General features: G+C 48.1%; 1 protein-coding gene and 1 long non-coding RNA gene across 6 annotated transcripts in view; both read left to right on the top strand.

Annotated features, from left to right (window-relative positions):
• Window positions 1–93: 93 nt before the first annotated feature.
• Window positions 94–3,062, top strand: LOC116147730 (uncharacterized). The gene is made up of 2 exons (XR_004131348.2): window positions 94–1,002; window positions 2,144–3,062. It is a non-coding gene; the product is annotated as an uncharacterized LOC116147730 (long non-coding RNA).
• Window positions 3,063–13,409: 10,347 nt separating this feature from the next.
• MYLK4 (myosin light chain kinase family member 4) overlaps window positions 13,410–17,864 on the top strand; it is a 70,725-nt gene continuing 66,270 nt past the window's right edge. For 4 of the 5 annotated variants that reach the window (XR_010376765.1, XM_010977178.3, XM_064476122.1 and 1 more), the window contains exons 1-2: window positions 13,414–13,610; window positions 14,832–15,054. Coding sequence is in view for 4 of the 5 variants with exons in the window: in XM_010977178.3 (XP_010975480.1) it covers window positions 13,594–13,610; window positions 14,832–15,054 (240 nt within the window). In the remaining variant the exon portion in view is untranslated. Of the gene's footprint in view, window positions 13,611–14,831; window positions 15,055–17,864 lie in introns of all 5 variants that reach the window. The other variant, XM_064476123.1, reaches the window with a different exon arrangement.

Genomic DNA, 17,864 nt, shown 5'->3' with positions numbered 1-17,864 from the left:
CTCGGCCGGCGGCCCGCGGCGCCTCGCGCGGCGCGCCGGGAAGCGGAGTCCGCGGAGACTCGCCCGGCCGCTGTTGCCAACGCCTCGCGCGGCCTGACGGGAAGTGTAGTCCGGGGAGGCTCGCCTCCCCTCACCTCCGGCAACACCTCGCGCGGCCTGACGGGAAGTGTAGTCCGTAGCCGTTCACCGGGTCGCCGCGCGCCCCCTTCCGGTCGCCCCGCGAGCCACCTCTGTGAGGGTCCGAGAGGCCGGTGGTTTGCGCGTGCGCAGATCTGCCCTCCGCGGACGGGATATTGGAGCGGTGGGAACGCGCCGCGGCTGCGCGCGGGGCGGGGTCGGAGGGCGGGGAAGTGGGAGGAACGCGGGCCGCGCGGGCGGGGAACCGGGACGGGAGCGAGCGGGGAAACACGAAGCGAGCGCGCGGGGGAAACGCCCGCCTCCGCGGCGGCGGAGAAACTCCAGTCAAGTCCCGCCCCCAGAGGGCCGGCCTTTTACCTCAGACGCGCGCCGGCGCGTCGGTGCTCGCGTCGCCGGTGCCCGCGTCGCCGTGCCTGGTGAACCCCGGGGGAGGCTGGTTCTCGTGGCGGCGGCCCGCCTCCGGGGTCTGCGAGCGCCGGCCCGACGCACGCGGGCCCGCAGCTGGGGGTTAGAGAAGGAAAGTGACCTGGGGAGGAAGAAGCAGGAGAGAAAAGGGACTTTAGAAAAGGACGGACTTTCGTAAGAGTTCACGAAACTGGAGTTTTATTGAATCTGCACAAGAACATCTTGAAACGTAACCAGGCGCAAACAACTCAGGGTTTCATGAGCCTCTTCGTATGAGACGATTTAACAGAAAGAGGAACAAACGGCTCGCAAAGAACTGGAACAGGATGAAGACGGTGTAAACAAAGAGCCAAGGAAGCAGTTTTCGGTTGACGTCGGATGTGAGGTGTGTGTCCCGAGCTCCTGGCAATTGTTAAGAGGACGAAACCCGACGTTTTTATGGTGGCTTTTCCACGTTAGGTACGTTAGAAAGAGCAGAGAGCTTCTCTTGCTTCCGCTCCTTGGTCGCGTCCAGCGCGGCGCGCGCCCTGCGCCAGCGCGGACGGGGTGGTGGGTGCTCTCCCCTTCGGGTTCCGGGGCTGTCCTCACACGGTGCTGGGAAGAGCGTGTGGCTCAGTACGGCAAGTGTAACACACCACGTTCGCTGTGAACATTTATAGACGTATCTGGACATACAGTCACCTCTAACACAAGCAAAATACTGTAAAATGACAACAAACTAGACAACTGTGAAGTTTCTTGAATGTCTTTTTTAAAAAAATAAATGTAAGGCTTACGTTTTTATAGAAATCATACACGGTTATTACGGAAAATATATTCAGAGATCCTCATTGTTGGTATTTCAGCACCCTCTTCCAGTCTTTTAAAACGCGTAAGATTACACTGGGTATTTACACATAAATGTATTTCTGTATCTGTCTTTATTGTTGCCTAATATGTATTTTCAAAAGTTTTTATTGTAAGGGGAAAATATTCATTGTACATATGGAGTAGAAATTAGAAGATACAGAACTATAGTATATCCCCATTTTATTTTGATACATGTGCTTTGCTCATATGTATATATTATATATACTAAAGAAAAAAATGGAAAAAGGAAAAAGTACAAAGAAGAGACAAAACTCTCCATATATGTTTAATTTATTGATTTAATGAATAAAATCGAGCTGTTTGGATGGGTCACCCCAGAATCTGGGCTGAGCTGGCCACGGTGTGACCCTGGGCAAGCTCTCACCCTCGCAGACTCAGCTTCCGAGTCTCAGAGGCCCCCCTCCCGTCAGTGGTGAGAGCCAAGTGCTCTCACGAAGGTAAAGGGGATGAGGACGGTGGCGGCTCACATGGGGCCCCTGTTACTCTCTTTACCTGAACCTCAGCTCATTCTGCCTGAAGTTCAAAGTTTTCTCCACTAGATGGCGATAGAAATAAAATGAGTGAGCCACCCCAGATTTTCTAACCAAATTTAAACTTTCTTTTGAAACAAGCACAAATACTAGTACATTCAAACTCTATGATAAGGCTGCGGTAAGTGAGATCAGTGTAAAGCAGTAAACCCTAGGCTTCAGTTTCCTCCTCTAATGCCTCACTGCTTCATTGTTTTCAGCTGGCCCTGGCGGGTCACTTTGGGCCGTGTAACCAACTGGGTTCTCTGTCCTCCGGCCCCAGGATCGGAATGGGGATGATGGATTCCGTGCATGACTCAAATCTCAGATCGGCCCTTTGTTCAGTGGCCACAAGTAAAGACAGCCTGGCCGTAGGTCCTGGGTGCTGCCGTCCAGTGAGCCTCCTAGTCATCGAACCTTCAGGCATTAACTTGCTCCCTCCCATTCAAACCTGAGGTATGTGGGACAATTTGAGTCCAGTTAATCTCACCGTGACACACATCCCTGACATCTTCAGTCACCATCCTACACGTCAGCCCCGTGGCCCTCTGTTCTCCTTCCTGCTTTGGGAGTCGTCTCCCGTGACCCAGCCTCAGGCTCCTGTCTTTTCCCCACTTTGCCTGTTTTCCCCCAGAATCTGTGTCAAACTTTCTATTAAGTTTATTCTAATAAATTGTATACATTTTCTTTTCTTGCTGTTGTAATAAGACCTTTGAATTGTTCTGTTTTCTTATTGATCTTTTTGGTATAAAAGGTGCATCGACTTTTATTAATTTATTTCATATTTGGCCTTTTTGGAGGCAACTCTTTTATTAGTTTTAAGTGATCTTTTTTTTTAAATTGAAGTATAGTTGATTTACAATGCTGTGTTCAGTTTCTGTTATACAGCATAGTGATTCAATTATATATATATGTATTCTTTTTCATTGTAGGTTATTACAAGATATTGAATATAGTTCCCTGTGCTGTACAGTAGGACCTTGTTGTTTATCTATTTTATATGTAGTATGTACTTGTTAATCCCAAACTCCTAATTTATCCCTCCTTCTGCCCCTTTCCCCTTTGGTAACCATAAGTTTGTTTTCTATGTTTGTGAGTCTGTTTCTGTTTTATAAATAAATTTATTTGTGTCAGTTTTAAGTGATTTTCAACTGATACTTACAATACACAAAGAATATGTCTGAACTTTGTCATTGGTTCCTGGCAGATATCTCCCAAAACCCTGGGAATTTCCTGAGTGACAAGAGAGCCAATGCGGTGACTCCTAGTGGCTCCCAGAGCTTCAGGGTTGGGGCTGGTCCCCAGAGGGACTCAGAGGTTGGGACTTCAGGCCAGCCATCTCTGGGAGGGGAGGGACACTGGGCACTGAGTTCAAGCTCATGTACATCATGGAATCCTGATACAAACTCTGGACACTGGGGATCGGTGGAGCTTCCCGGTTGGCAGACGTACTGATCAGGGTGGGATGAGCCCCATCTCCGTGGAGAAGGCAGGGGAGCCCTGTGTCTGGGATCCTTCAGACCTCGCGTTACGCGTATCCTTCGTTAAAACAGTGTAATTTAAGTGCTTTTGGTGACTTCTTTGATTTGTTCCAGGGAATTGTCAAACCTGAGGGGGTCATGGGAACCCCCACATTTGTAACGGGTTGGCAGGAGTGCAGCTGGCCCCTGAGACTCGAGGCTGGTGTCTGAAGTGGGCCATTCTTGCGGGGGACTTGCCCTGAGCTGTGGGGCTGATACTAACTCTGGGGCGTCAGTGTCAGAATAGAACTGAATTGCCAGACGCCCAGTTGCTCTCCAATACCGGAGAGCTGGCGTCAGAACCATACTCCTCCCTCTTTCTTGCCCATGTATTTACCTGTTACTTTGTTTTCTTTGTGCCTTGCGCTGACCCCTACCAGTTATTATTAAATTATTGGAGAAAGAGGGTCTCTACCTTGTAAAGTGAAATATGAAGTGACAGAGTCAATATTCTACTTCAATCCCTGATTTTTAAAAACTTCTAGTAAAATAGAGAAAGATACCTCCTTAACATGAATTTTTTTTTCTTTTTTGGCCTCAAACTAGCAGCCATCTTTATGTTTAATGGTGAAAACACCAAAGATACCCGTTGTTTCTTCTCACACTTGCACACCTCCCCTCCCCGTCGGGGTTACCGTTGGCTCTTCAGTTTAGAGAAGCTGTGTTAATCGTCCCTGACCCTCCAGGCTGGGAGGTGCCCTCTGCTTATGGGACACCTTGTCCGTCTCTTGTAACAGGTGCCCATAGCATTGTCAGTGCATATGCAGTTTCCACGCGGCCCCAACTTCCACCATAGACTGTGCACGCCCTGTGCTTGCTGTGTAGGGGGCACTGGGATGCACTTGAACGGGACCAGTGAGTGAAAACGGAGTTGTCAAGGGCAGGCTTGACCCTCTCCCCGAAGGTTCACTTCAGGAGCATTCTGTTTCTTCTGGAAAAACCACCAGAATGGGGCTTTTGGTTGTGCAAAGGTTAGATGAAGATTTTCTGCTGACATGCAGGTATTCGGAGAACCTTCCATAAAGGAAACAGACGCTTCTTTGGAGGAGAGAACAAAATGGTCTCCTAGGAACTGAGGAGACTTGCCACTGGGAAGAAAGACCCGGTTGCTGCGGAAGGGATGGGTTTTGGACTGAAGAGCGAGGAGGCTGTGGAGGTGGGCCCTGACATGTTTCCTTCTGGTCCGTCAACCTGACTCTGAAGCCCTGTGGTCAGGGGGCTGAGGACCAGAGAGGGAGCTAACGGTTCCTGAGAAGCTAGGCATCCTGGGCATGAATCTAGATCTGGAAGACCCAGCAGCCCCCAGCCCTGCTCTGGCCCCCGGGATGGGCGGGTCTCAGGGCTTCGACCCCGGGTTCGCACCAGGGCCCCGGCAGCTGGGCCCTGCCCAGCTTTTTCAAGGAAGGCCTTAGCGGAGGCCTTACCCCCACAGGGCAGGAGGGGCCTGCAGACACCCATGAGGGCTGCCACCCACAGAATGCTCTGCAGCACATCCAAGCAACTCTTTGAGGAATTTCCAGAAATAAATAGGGGACACACTCGGTGCTGCTAAGTGACGGGCTGGTTGAACGAGGCAGGTGTAGAGGAGAATCTCAGAGACACCGTTGAAAAGACATTAAAAATAAGTTCAATAAATTAACCTGTCAAACTGAATAAACGAAAGAGAAAAAATGAACTAGTGGCTTCCACCTTACACCACCGGCAAAAATTGACGCAAGACAGACCACAGGCCTCGACGTGAGAGCTAGACATATAAAGCCCAACAAGGAAACATGAGCGTGTCTTCATGGCTTTGCAGCACGTGGGACTTTCCTACTGAGGACATACACGGCACTAGTCCTTGGGGGGAAAAAAAATATATATATATAGGACTTAATTAGAATGTAAAAACATCTGTTCTTCAAAGACGTTTGTGGGAAAATGAAAACATAAACCACAGACTGAGAGAAAATCTTTGCAGTACACATATGTGCACCGGACTTGTGTCCAGAGTATATAAAGAATTATTGCAACTCAGTAACAATACACCCCCATCTTAAAATGGGCAAAACATACAAAAGAAGATAGTGAGTAGCCAAAAAGCGCAGGGAACATGCACAGGGAGAGGCACGTGACATCCAGAGGTTGACGCCACTGCCCTCCTCCGTAGTGACTGAAAACCTGAAGACTGACAGTCGCAAATGCTGGAGGCCAGGAAGAGTTGGAACTCAGCTCTCAGCGTCGCTCATAAGAGTGAAAAGTGGTAGGATCATTTTGGAAAATCATCTGGGAGTTTTCTTAAAAAGAGAAACACTCCCTTGCCATGAGATGTAGTAATTCTGTTCCCAGAGGATTTACCCAAGAGTGATGAAAACACGTTCACAAACGCGTCCACAGAATGGCTTAGACGCCAGTGGTTAGAGCAGCCTTGTTCATGACAGCCCCGGACTGGGGACACGCCAGACGCTCATCAGCAGGTGAATGAGCAACAGGGAAAACCAGCAAGGAAACCTCGCCACAACAACGTGAAGAACTGGACGCAGACAGTTTTAACGGAAAACAAAATGCTACGAATCTAAATAGTATGAATACATTTGCACACAAATCCAAAACTAGCAAAACAAAACTATAGACTGTACATACAGGTGGTGAAATGACAAAGGAAAGCAAAGAAATTATTCTAAAAAAATTCAGATTAGTGGTTCATGCAAGGGGAGGACAAAGGAATGAGATTTCGGTTTGCTGGCAACTTCCTAGTTTTGTTGGTGGCTCTGCGGGTGTTTATAATTATCTCTTAAACTGTTCTTACAATTTTACGTGCTCTCTCTATGCATATATTCCAATGAAAGAAAAAAGGTATTTTAAATGAATGAGACTTCACTGTGCAGCCGTGCGCTGGTGAGGTCCTAACATACACTCACGGTCAATCATCTTGCCTGATGGGTTAAGAAAACTGAGATGCTTGGGAGCATTTTTACTCTTTAGAACTTAGGCTCTACATTTTTCAGCTGATAATCTTTCATCTTTTATGAGATTTGGTCACATTAAGAACAATAATACTCCAATGATAACCACGAAGTCTGCCATTTATCAGGTCCCTCTGATGCATCAGCCGTTCTTCTCTCATTTCTTGCATCTCAGTGACTCTGTAAGATTAATGTTACTGTCTTCACTTAGCAGGTGGAAAAACCTGAGGTTCAGGGAGGCTGAGCGACTGCTCTGAGTTTGTGCAGCTGGTACGTCTCAAACACAAGCTCACACTGTTTCCAATGCCCATCCTTTCCCCACCAGGCCAGTCTCCTTATGACATTTATGTATTATCTTAATGGCAATTTTTCAGATTAATAAGGAAGTATATGTTTAAGAAAAATCGGTAACCCTAGAAACACACAAACCATAGTGCCCATGGCTGCTCTAGAGAGAACCACCGTTAATATTTGGAGTAGCAATCTGAACTCTTCTCCTGTCTGTATTATTACCCATCAATAAACTGACAGAGTATGTTTTTTAGTCAAAATTGGGATCTTACTGGATATATTATCCTGTAATTTGCCCTCTTCCCCCTAACTATCGCGTTCATTTTTCCCCTGATATTGTTAAATATTCTTCTACACGTGACTTAATGGAAGTACAGTGTTCTTTCTTATGGAAGAACCGTACGTAACCTGTTAAACCAGCTTGTACTTAGGTTCTGTTTCAATGTTGTAAATACAAGAAATAACATCGTCATGTGCACCTTCAAAGATAACATTTTGTGTACAATTCTGTTTCTTGGGGCAAAATTCTTAGAAATGCAATTGTGAGGTCAAAGAGCACGGCCAAGACGCCCCCCCGAAGACGGGAGCGATTCACGTCCCACGCAGGAGCGCAGGAGCCGGCCCTCCTCCCCGCCACGCGCTCCCAGGCTTCGTCCGCACCGAAAGGGCTTCCCTTAAGAGCTGGGACCTGTAAGGCCCTCTTCCCGTTTTTCCAGCTGCCGTGGTCCTTTTGCACCAAGAAATTGTACTTTCTGCCTAAAAATGCAACTTTTCCCTTTCACAGGAAGTAACACATGCCTGAGAACATGTGGAGTTTCGCCCACCTCCCCTTGAGCCACCGTTCCCCTCTCGGCTGCAGTATCGGAAATGGAAAATTTCCCTGCCGAGCCTCACCCCCCTGGGGAAAGCAGGCCAACGTTTGGTGGGAAGTGCGTGGCGCAGACTCTGCACTTCTGTAATTTCATGCCTTGTTCCTTCTTCTAGCTCCTGAAGTTGACTTCCAGTTTAGAAGGTAGGAAAGCGTCCTCAAGAATGTGAACATGAATGTAGCCCTCCTCCAATTCCAACTAAAGAAAAACTGATGATTTGTGCTGTAGAACGGAAGTTTTCAAAGTTGAGCATGAGTCCTCTCACTTTCCCCAGTTGTTTAGAATAGTCTCAACAGCAGAATGAATTTGAGCTTGTAGGAAGCGTTTTACTTTATCTTCTCATTCTCGGGCTAAAAGAATTACTGGGAGGGAGATGCGTATTTGGAACGGGGGAGGGACAGAGAGAATCCCGTGGCGTTGGGTTGGAATTAGAAAGCTCTAAGGATGAACTCGTGATTTAAAAAACTTGTGTTTCCTAGCTCCGTCCACTGAAAGGACTGGAAGCAGTGACACCCCAGGAGCAGAGGACAGTCCCATTGCCCTGGTCTTGACTTCCAAGTACCATTCTTCTCCAAACGGAACTGGGGCTCCTTTGGGAAAGGGTGGGAACAGTGCAAGGTGACCTTTGGACATCTTGTTACTCCAGAAAGTAAGGAAGGGCTCACAAAAGGATGGTGACGTTTCAGAGGTACACAGATGCTCCCACTGGCCAACTGAGCTTCAAAGTGAATCACACAGGGAACATTTATCCGTTTCTAGAAATGAATGAGTTCCCAATGAAGTTGAAAAGGGAGTGGGATCAGGACGGGGACGGGGAACGAGCTCTCACAGAGGAGCACCAGTTACCGTAGGAAAATGATGGAATTAGACGATCACCACCTAACCGTCATGGGGGGTAACAGACTCAGGCAAGAATGGATACTGCAATCATGGAGCGACAGATGGTTGTGCAACAGGAGACCCAGAACATCTCATAAGTTACTTAGTGATTACAAAAGAAAAAAAGGGGGCCTTTGATTTGGAGGAACCTGGCAGACGCCACCTTAGTCAGATCACCGAAGTTAACATGACTCATCATGACACAAGCTATGTCGTGTACTGGCTGCTGTGACACTCCGAGAAAGGTACGCCACCACTCGCACGGTTTTCATGCCCAGGACTTGACCTGGTTCCAAACTTGAAGGAACAATCAGGCAATTCAGACTGAGAGATATTTTATGAAGAAATTGGTCTGGAGTCTCCCAAAACAGCGATGTCATGAAAGGTTAAGAAAATAAAAAAAGGCTGGGGTATTGTTCCCTGAATAGATAAAAGGAGACTAAGAAGACGTGCCAGCTAAATGTGCCGTGTGACTTTTGACTGGATCTTGTCTTTGTTCTCAGGAGACAGAGGCTAATGTATTTAGGGATAAAGCAAATATCAAAAAAGTAAATATTTGAAACATAAATCTACATGCAGAGTGCATGGATATTTGTGGTATTATTCATGCAAATGCTCTGTAGGTTTTAAGTTCTAAAAAAATAAGTCAGAGGAATGAAAACCTATTTAACAAGAATGATATGAAAGCCATATGAGCTTTGGAAATTTGTTTATGAATTTATGAATAGTATTGTACCATGTTCCTTTGGTCCTATTGAGTGTCACGCACGTTGTTTCCCGAGCAGTATGTTAACTCAGTGACACGTATTCATATTTTACAAGAAAGTAAAATAGGACGTAGTCAGATGAACAAAGTGTGCAACCATTATAGAGGTAATGAACTAACTGAGAGCTGCTTAATACTTCTGAGGAGACTAATTCTTCAGCGGCCCAACTATTTCTATCTGGGTATTTTCAGTCCTGTTTTATTTTCATTTTTTATTACACAAAATTTAGCTACTTACTCACTGTCACTTGGAAATTTTAAGGGTCTAATATCAACGGGGTTGTAAACAAGTCTGAATGTTCCATAACGTCGCTGTCCTCCTGACCTGAAGTTTCCTATTTCCAAGTAGAAAGTAAGAAGTAGAAATTCGTTTTAAATTTCCATGAACTTTCTCCTAATTACAAAATCATGCATTATGTGCTTCTCACACCAGGAGGGGAGAAGGGTGGGCGCCTAACTCCTTCTCACTCACCGCTTCTTCTTCCTTTGCTCTGGCCCCGAGTGACCCAGCAAGTGTCAGATGTGACTTATGACTCCTTGGACCAGCCTGGGTGACCTGGAACCACTGGCCACAAACTGCTCAGTGGTGCTTTTTTTTCTTCTTCTTTTAACAAGTTTACTTTTTATTATTCATATTATTGGGTTTTCTATTTTCTTAACTACTTCATTTGAAGTATAATTTACATATCATAAAATTCATCCATCGTAAACGTACAATTCACTATGTTTTAGGAAACTTCGTGAGTTGTTAAACAATGTCTTTGAACATTTCCATCGCCACAGTAAGATTTTCTTTACAGTTAATCCCTGTTCTTACTCTCAGCCTTAGGCAACCACGGATCCACTTCCTGGGTCTACAGATTTGCTTTTTCTGGACATTTTGTACAAATGGAATTTTATAGTCTATGGTCTTCGTTTCTGGCTATTTTCACTTAAGCACAGTATTTTTATTTATCCAAATTGTAGCCAGGATCAATACTTCATCTAATTTTAGAAGACCAGTAGCACGAGTTCTTTGAATGGACTTTTCTTTTAGGACATCTTTTTGCATGGATACATAAATTCTCTTTTTCTGTTCATCAACTCCATTGCTAGACACTTGGGATTGTTCCCAGTTTTGGGCTGTCGTGAATAAAGCTGCTGTGAACATTCATGTGCGAAGCTTTTGTGTTCACATGTTTTCATTTTTCTTGGGAGGGTACCTAGGAGAAGAACTGTAGCGTCATATGGGGAATAACTTCTTAAGAAACTGCCGCACCATTTTCCAAGACACCTGCACCGAGTTACATGCCCACCAACATGTATGTTGAGGGTTCCAGTTACTGCACATTCTCACCAACATTTGCCTCCTTCTGTGTTTTCATTATAGCTCTTCTCGTGGCTGTGAAATGTTCTCATTGTGATTTTAATTTGCACCTCCATAATGACGGATTTTTGAGCATTTCTGTGTGCATATTAACTATTCCTTTATGTACCTTCTTTGATGAGATGTCTTTCAAATCTTTTGCCCATTTTGAAAATTGAGTTTCATCATGTTGTTGATTTGGGAGAGTTTGTTTCAGGATACAAGTCCTTTACCAAGTGTATGACTTCACGGTATTTTCTTCAGGTCTGCAGCTTGTCTTTTCATTTTCCTTTGGTGTCTTCTGAAGAGCAAACTTTGAACTTTGGTGAAGTGCAGTGTATCAGTTTTTGCTCTTATAGGTCCTATTCAGTGGTGCATTTTGAAAGGAAGAAAATTTGGCAGTTATGTGGATGACAGGGGTGCCTTTCGTCCGTTTCGGTATCTGTGAGGATTGCTCCACTTTTGTGTGAGGACGTTCAGGAGGCCTTGTCGTTCTGGGGACGTTCAGGATACTGCGCACGAGTAGAAGCTGCCGGCACGGCCAGCCTGGCTCGGATACACGCTCTCTGGCAACGCCGCTCCCTGTGCTCTGAGGACAACACTGCCTCTTACTGGTTCATGGAAACGTTCCTTGGAAAGAATTGCCATTTCTATGGCTTTATGGAATGCTGTTTTCCTGAGGTTAGAATTTTTTAAAAAGACTTATAACTCCAAAATATAAGGGAAATCCAATAAAAGTATTGCTGGGCCTGCTCCTGGCCTCCCTGTGAACTTTTCCACGCACGAGAGCATCGTTAGGACGTTCCCGTTAGTGTGCGGGGTGGACAGCGGGTGCTGAGGTCGGCGGGCAGCCACGGTGGGTGCGTGCCTGCTACCTGGATTTCCTGGTGGTCAGGGCTGTACCGGGCCGCCTGTCCTCGGTGCCACAGAGGCTGGGAACAGAGACACAGCAGAGCTGCAGGGTTGTCGTCTAGTTTTAAAAGACCAGTGGCATGGGTTCTTCTAGCGGACTTTTCTTTTAGGACAAATAGACACAGTTAAAAACCTTCCGTCTAGAAATTAACCAACAAACGTTTATTCAATACGTACGTGCCTGGAGCCTTCTGCACGTGGTGACTTCCCGCTTGCATCTCCGACCCGGGCCTCTCCCCTGAAGCCCGGGTTTCTACCTCACAGACTGATCAACTTGGATGTCCAGTGGTCCTGTCCAAACTGAGGTCCTGACTTTACCCCCAGAGCTGCTCCTCCCATCAACCCCTCCATCCCAGTCAACGTCAACTCTGTCCTTCAAGTGCTCAGGAAGAGCTCCAAAAGTCATCCTTGCCTGCCGTCTTTCTGTCACAGGCCATGTCTAATCCATCACAAATCCTGGTGGCTCTAAATGGAATACGAAGCCCTGGGTGGGATTTCAATGTAGAAAAGGGACATTAGGGGACAACTCATAAAGTCTGAATAAAGTATGGAGTTTATTTCATAATAACGTGTCACCACTGTTTCGCTGGTTGTGCCAAGTGTACCGCACCAACGTAGGATGTTAAGACTTGGGGAAATCGGGTGTGAGGCACGGGGGGGGGGGGGGGTCTGCTATTTTTTAACTTTTCACCTTTTCCGTAGCTCTTAAACTGCTCTAATACAAGTTATTTTAAAAATGCAAAGGAGCAGTTTCTGCTGGCTTCTGGCTGGTTTGCTGGAGCTACAGGGACGGAAAGTCTGCCTCCGCTGACGGGACGGTCTGGGTGGAGGGTTCGGTCAGATCAGCTGAAGGCCACACGTGGTTTTCTTTGCGGGGGGGGGGGGGTTGTCACCTTATAGTACTTTTACGGTTTAATTACTCCAAGGAAAATTGGTAACCTCAGATCAGTTCTGTCTTTTTATAACAATTTGGCTACATAACTTCTCTTTCACAGATGCATGGTTACTCTTCCTGAAGAACAAAGCCCTCTAATCCTAGAAAAACACCCAGAGTTTGGCTTTTTAAGGATTTTGCTCTAATTCTTTAGGTGCTTCTCAAAATGGAAACATGTATTTTTATTTTCTACGGAATACACTGATCTGAACCAAAAATAAAACCTTTCTTGTTTGGGAAAGCAAGAGGGCGCTAGAGACAGGTGTTGGGGGGCAGCAGCGGGGTCAGCAAAAGCTCGGAAGGGGTGCAAGGTGAATTAGAGGGTCGTCTGTGTTGCTAGCTCTGTCTACTAGGGCTCAGGATTCATGCATCTTCGGTAAGCGCAGGACTGCGCTGCTGCTGGAATCAGGCAGGTGGGCTGCTTGCACCGGCTTTGCTTTTCTTGGCCTGTGATGAAAGACGGGAGTGCGGGGGGGGGGGCACAGTGTCGCTTGTGGGGAGAGTTTATGAAAACTCATTCCTGTTCCCTGTCACTCCCCGGGTGCCTGTGCCTTCCACCCTTCCCTGGAGCTGTAAACAGTTGGGGATGTTGCAAATAATTTTAAGGACTGAGAGCGTTGAAAGGTGCCAAGTGCTTTGGCTTTCAGAAGCTGTCTCCTATTGTAGCTGGACGTGTGCAGAAACAGTGGCGGCGGGGTCCCCGCACGCCGCCCCCCCCCCCCCCCCCCCCCCAGCTGGGAGCATGCACGCAAGTCCCGAGCCTGAGCGGGCAGGGGAGCGGGCCGGCTGACGGCCGAGACAAACGCAGCTTTGTGGGTCTGCGAGCGTTGCCGCCCGGACGAGACAAGAGGGTGAAGGTGATATTTCATCCACGGTTACAGTCCGTCCTCCCCTTACCTGACCTCTGAAATGGAGCCATTGGCTTTGAAAAGCCTCGTGTCTAAAATTAATGTCCTTCCCCATCTGACTAAGAAGGCGACAGCTGGGCAACATGAGCCCAAGGACCATCTGGGTTTAAACAGGGGCTCAAAGTGGCATTTGAGGGAGAGGACACTTCCTTTCAGAGTGGACACTTGTCTTCTCAGAAGGCTTGCTCTGACCGTGAGTGGGGACTTTCACCAGCCAAGTGCGTCATCATTCTGAACCCCACAGAGCTCCCTTGTCTCTGCTGGAACTGGGACTCTGCCCTCAGGCTGATCTGAACCCCGGGATGTCCTCCTGCAAACGGTAATTACTCTGTTTTCCTTTCTTGCTACACTGTCTTAACAAGTTGTACAAAACTCCAGGCAGAGCTCAACATGTAAGGTTTCTTTTAAAATTTTTGTATCTTGGACCTAAGCTTTTAATATGTTAATTTTTATGTAGCTTCCTGATCCAACTTGAGTGTCATCTGTAATTACCTGTTGTATTTTTCAGTTGCCATTTGTCTTAGAAACAGCCAAGCAATCCTTGTTTTAGTAATGATTTTTTTTCGGGACAGCTTGCAAGAATGCTAATGATGGTCTACAGAGAATTTTGCAGAGCTGTGGTTGATCCTGTTTACATTCTAGAGTCTGAATGTAAGGTCCTGGTGTGGCTAAGGAGGATTTTGTGTAGAGCACTGGATTTTAAACGGTGTGGAACTCAAGGTATCATTTTACTAGATCGGCTGAGAAAATGAAAGATGAAGTTTTGTGGGGATAGTTACAGACGATTTCAAACTGAGAAAAAGCTGGAAGAAGCAATTTCCAGAAGATCTCCAGCAGGGGCCTCGGGAGGGATGCAGCACAAGCTCACATCACGAGACGTGTGGACACGCGCGTGTGTGGGGGCAGTGTCAGAGCAGTGTTCCGCGTGTGCTCGATTGTGAGGCAAGGACTCCAGGGAGAGCACGGGGATGTGAACTCCTTGGTACTTAGCCGATGGTGAGGATGCAAAGAAAGGTATCTGGGAACCTTGGCTGGGTGAGCAGGCTGCAAGGAAACAAAGTTCTTTTTAAAATAAACACCAAACATTTTAAGATGTAGACAGAGAGGGGCTCTGGAAGTGGCTCATTTGGTGGAGACCACTCCCCCAGGGGGAGCACGGGAGAGCCCCTTCCTCACCCAGGACGCCTTCCCAGCGGGGCGGGAGGAGCACGGCAGCAGTCCCAGCTGCGCCCCACTCGTCCCACGAGGGGAAAACGCAGTCGCCCGGTGACACTGAAGGCTGCTTCTCACCGTTTGCTTTTGTGGGGAAGGTGAGGAGAGAGCCCTTTTCCTCTCAAAGTTCCGGCGTCTGAAACTCCGTATTTGCCTTTCTCCTCCTAACTGTGGGCGTCTCCTCCAGTTTAAACAGAAGCGACTTCAGAATTCTCACTGGTCGTTTCCCCAAAGAGTCAAACGTGTGGGTCGGTGATGAGAACTCTCCTCCTCTTCGCAGCCAAGAGGAGGGTGTGCTCAGAAGCCACGACTGCGTCCTGATTTACAGGTCGGAGGCGGAGAGGGACGACAGCCACACTCCCGACGGGAACGTAATCAGACTCACCACCAAGATGTTAACAGTGAAGAGGCTGGAAGAGTTCAACACGTGTTGCCCCAGTGGCCAGCTGGAGAAAATGGCCTTTTTCCAGTGCATGGAAGAGGTGGAGAAGGTGCAATGTTTTCTGGAAGAAAGTTCTAGTGAACAGGATTCCAGATCTGGACAAAATGAGGTAAGTCTCTGCTAAGTTAGTCTCTCGAAAAGTGTCGTTTCTACCGTATCTTTTCTTACGTAGAGCAACGCCCGCAGCTGTTCATCAGATCGTTTTCAGGTTCTGTTTTGTCACTTGGGTTGAATTAAGGAACCTTTGTGAACAGGCCAGCTTCCATCCTGCTTCACGGAGGACCCTGAGGTCCTCAAAGAGGGATCAGAGCTGGGGACACGTGAGCCCTGCCTGACGGCGCACCGTGTCCTCGCTGGTGCAGAACCCATTCTGGCTTCGTGATCTGTGGGAAGTCACTAACGCAGCCCGGGGGCTGCCCTGAACAACGGGACGCCCGTGGCTGTTGGAAAACTGAATGTAAACGAAGCACCCAGGACAGTGTCGGTCACCGGGCAGGCGGTCAGCAGGTGTCAGCCAGCAGCCCTCCTCCCCTCCCTGAGTGCGGGGTCCCTCTCACCTCCCGCTCCAGCCCCTGCCTGTTCTGAGAGTGTTTGCCCCTTCCTCTGGGTCCCTCCTCCAGGTTGGGGCCTCTCGTCTTTCCACCTTGCGCTCTCGGCCGCCATCCTGGGAACAGCGCCAGGTGGGCGCCCGGATGCTTGCGCACCGAGCGGGTCCATGTCAGTGGATTCTGCGCTCTGGCTGAGGGCGGGGAGTCGCCATTTTTAATAATCAGAGCGAGTGATTCTCATGAGGCAAGTTTGGGGAACATCCTTCTTGGTCCGGTTACTGTCCTGAAAACCCCTGTCCAGGTGGGAAGGGCATTTCTCACGACGCAGCCGACAATGAAATCCGGCTGCTGGGGGCACGGGGCGGCGGGGCGTTCCCCTGTAAGTGGGGACAGAGAGATACGACGGACCAGAGAGAAGAAGTGAGTCAGGCTGGAGCCCGGGTGTTGGGAGGCCCCGCTTCCCCAGTGAGTTCACACCTTGCCCAGCAAACACCAGGACGTTTCCTTGGGCAAAATGTAAGAAATGAGGACTTCCCCATGAGGGCTGCTTACCATACAGGTGAATAAACGGGAGGATTTAATGTCTGTAGAACAGAGAAGACAAAATATTCTTTTTTTTTCTTAATGGAGGTACTGGGGACTGAACCCAGGACCTCGTGCATGCTAAGCACGCGCTCCACCACTGAGTACACCCTGCCCCCAAAATATCTGCATAGGAGAACTTTGAAATAACCATCTCTCTGTAATAGTTTCTCTGAATGTGGTTATGTTTCCAGCACTGTTTTTCTCCAGGTCCTGTGATATTATTTTTGTAAGGAGGCCACATCTCTGAAGAGTGAGATGGTGCTAAGCTGGAACAGACATGTTTTTAGTAAGAATTCTTCTTGTGATGAACAGTTCCCAAATATTAGAAATCAAATGGTTTGAAAGTTAAGTATTTTAGGTGCTTCTGAGGGAAGCGCTGAGGCTGTTGCTCCTCAGAGCCCCTAAGAGAACGTCCTTTGCCGTCGGTCTGGCGTCCCCTGTGTAACCTGGGCCTCCTGGCCGGGCCCTGCGGTTGCCGCTGCGGACGGTGGGGAGGAACGACCGTAGGTCCATTCACCTCCTTCTTGGTGAGTGGCTGAGGGCCCAGAGATGTCGGCAGTAAATTTCCCATCTCTCTCTCTTGCCCTGTGGGACGGACGGACACCCGTCTGCCAAGGCCACGGCCCTGGAGGCCCTCGCTTGCCCGGTGAGGGGTGCCCAGGTGGCCAGCAGGCTTGGCGGGGAGGGCAGAGGGGGCCTTCCAGGCTCGGGTGTCCTCAGGAATGCAGGCGGAGCTCCAGCGCCACGTCTCCTCCTCCTGCCGGGGCCCCAGGAAATCTTCCCAGTACCACACTTCTCTCCAGGGACTGCTAAAACACGCTCGCCATCGTCCCCCCACATAGCCCCGGTCTCTGCGGTCCCTTCTCTCTTTGAGAAGATGAGCACCGCTGGTCGTTGCAGAGACCCTTGCTTCGGTGCGCTGGGAAGCATCTACTCTGAGCTGCAGACGCCCCAGTGAGGGGGACGTGCCCTGAGGGCTTGAAGAGGCTTTTCCCTCCTCACAGGGAGACGTTATCTGACATTTAACGATTTGTATCTGTTAACGTAGTTGGTGAATCTCAGTTTCTTCTTTCCTGCTTTAGCCAAGTTTTCCTATTTAACTTGCTTTTAACTGTCTCCTTCCTTTTCCTCCACTTTATTTTTTGTTGACTTGATTTAATGCCGCATATTCGACTTTGTTCCTTTTGTTTGTCAACTGCCCCTTTAATTCTGTTTTCGAATGACTTTTCTCATTCTCTTCTATTCTAAAGTGCATTCAGAATCACCTAAATGGTGTAAAAATTTAAAAGCTCTTAGCAGATGCGCTGTGATAAACTAATTCTAAACCCACATAATGTGGTGTTGAAATAACGTAAAAGCTAAATAATTGATCTGGCACGTGGGGCGATGAGTTTAATGGCTGCTGTGTGCGCTGCTGACTCGTGAATGCTAAAGGCTCTCTTTGCCATGATTAGTATTGTTTTTTATACAATCAAATCCAGGTTTTCTCATTTTGTTAGCTCTCTGTTACCTGTATAAATATTCCCCCTGCTGCCTTTCCCTCGGATCTAATTTGCCGTGTAATACAAACACACACACGCATACACGCTGATTCCATTTGTGTAATGAGAGACCAAGGAGCCAGGTAATGTTCTCAGACACCCCGAGTCCGTGCTCCGATCCCGTTCTGCCCGCCGCCGTTTACTGCAGACGTCCCTGCTCTCTGTGCCCAAGGGAAGGGCTCGCCTCCTGTCCTCTGGTTTCCCCCGCTTTCCTGCAACCCCCAGTTCCCCATCCTCCATCCGCA

The sequence above is a fragment of the Camelus dromedarius genome, chromosome 19 (genome assembly GCF_036321535.1).
Source record: "Camelus dromedarius isolate mCamDro1 chromosome 19, mCamDro1.pat, whole genome shotgun sequence".
NCBI lineage: Eukaryota > Metazoa > Chordata > Mammalia > Artiodactyla > Camelidae > Camelus > Camelus dromedarius.
This window is presented reverse-complemented; position numbering and strand designations above follow the sequence as displayed.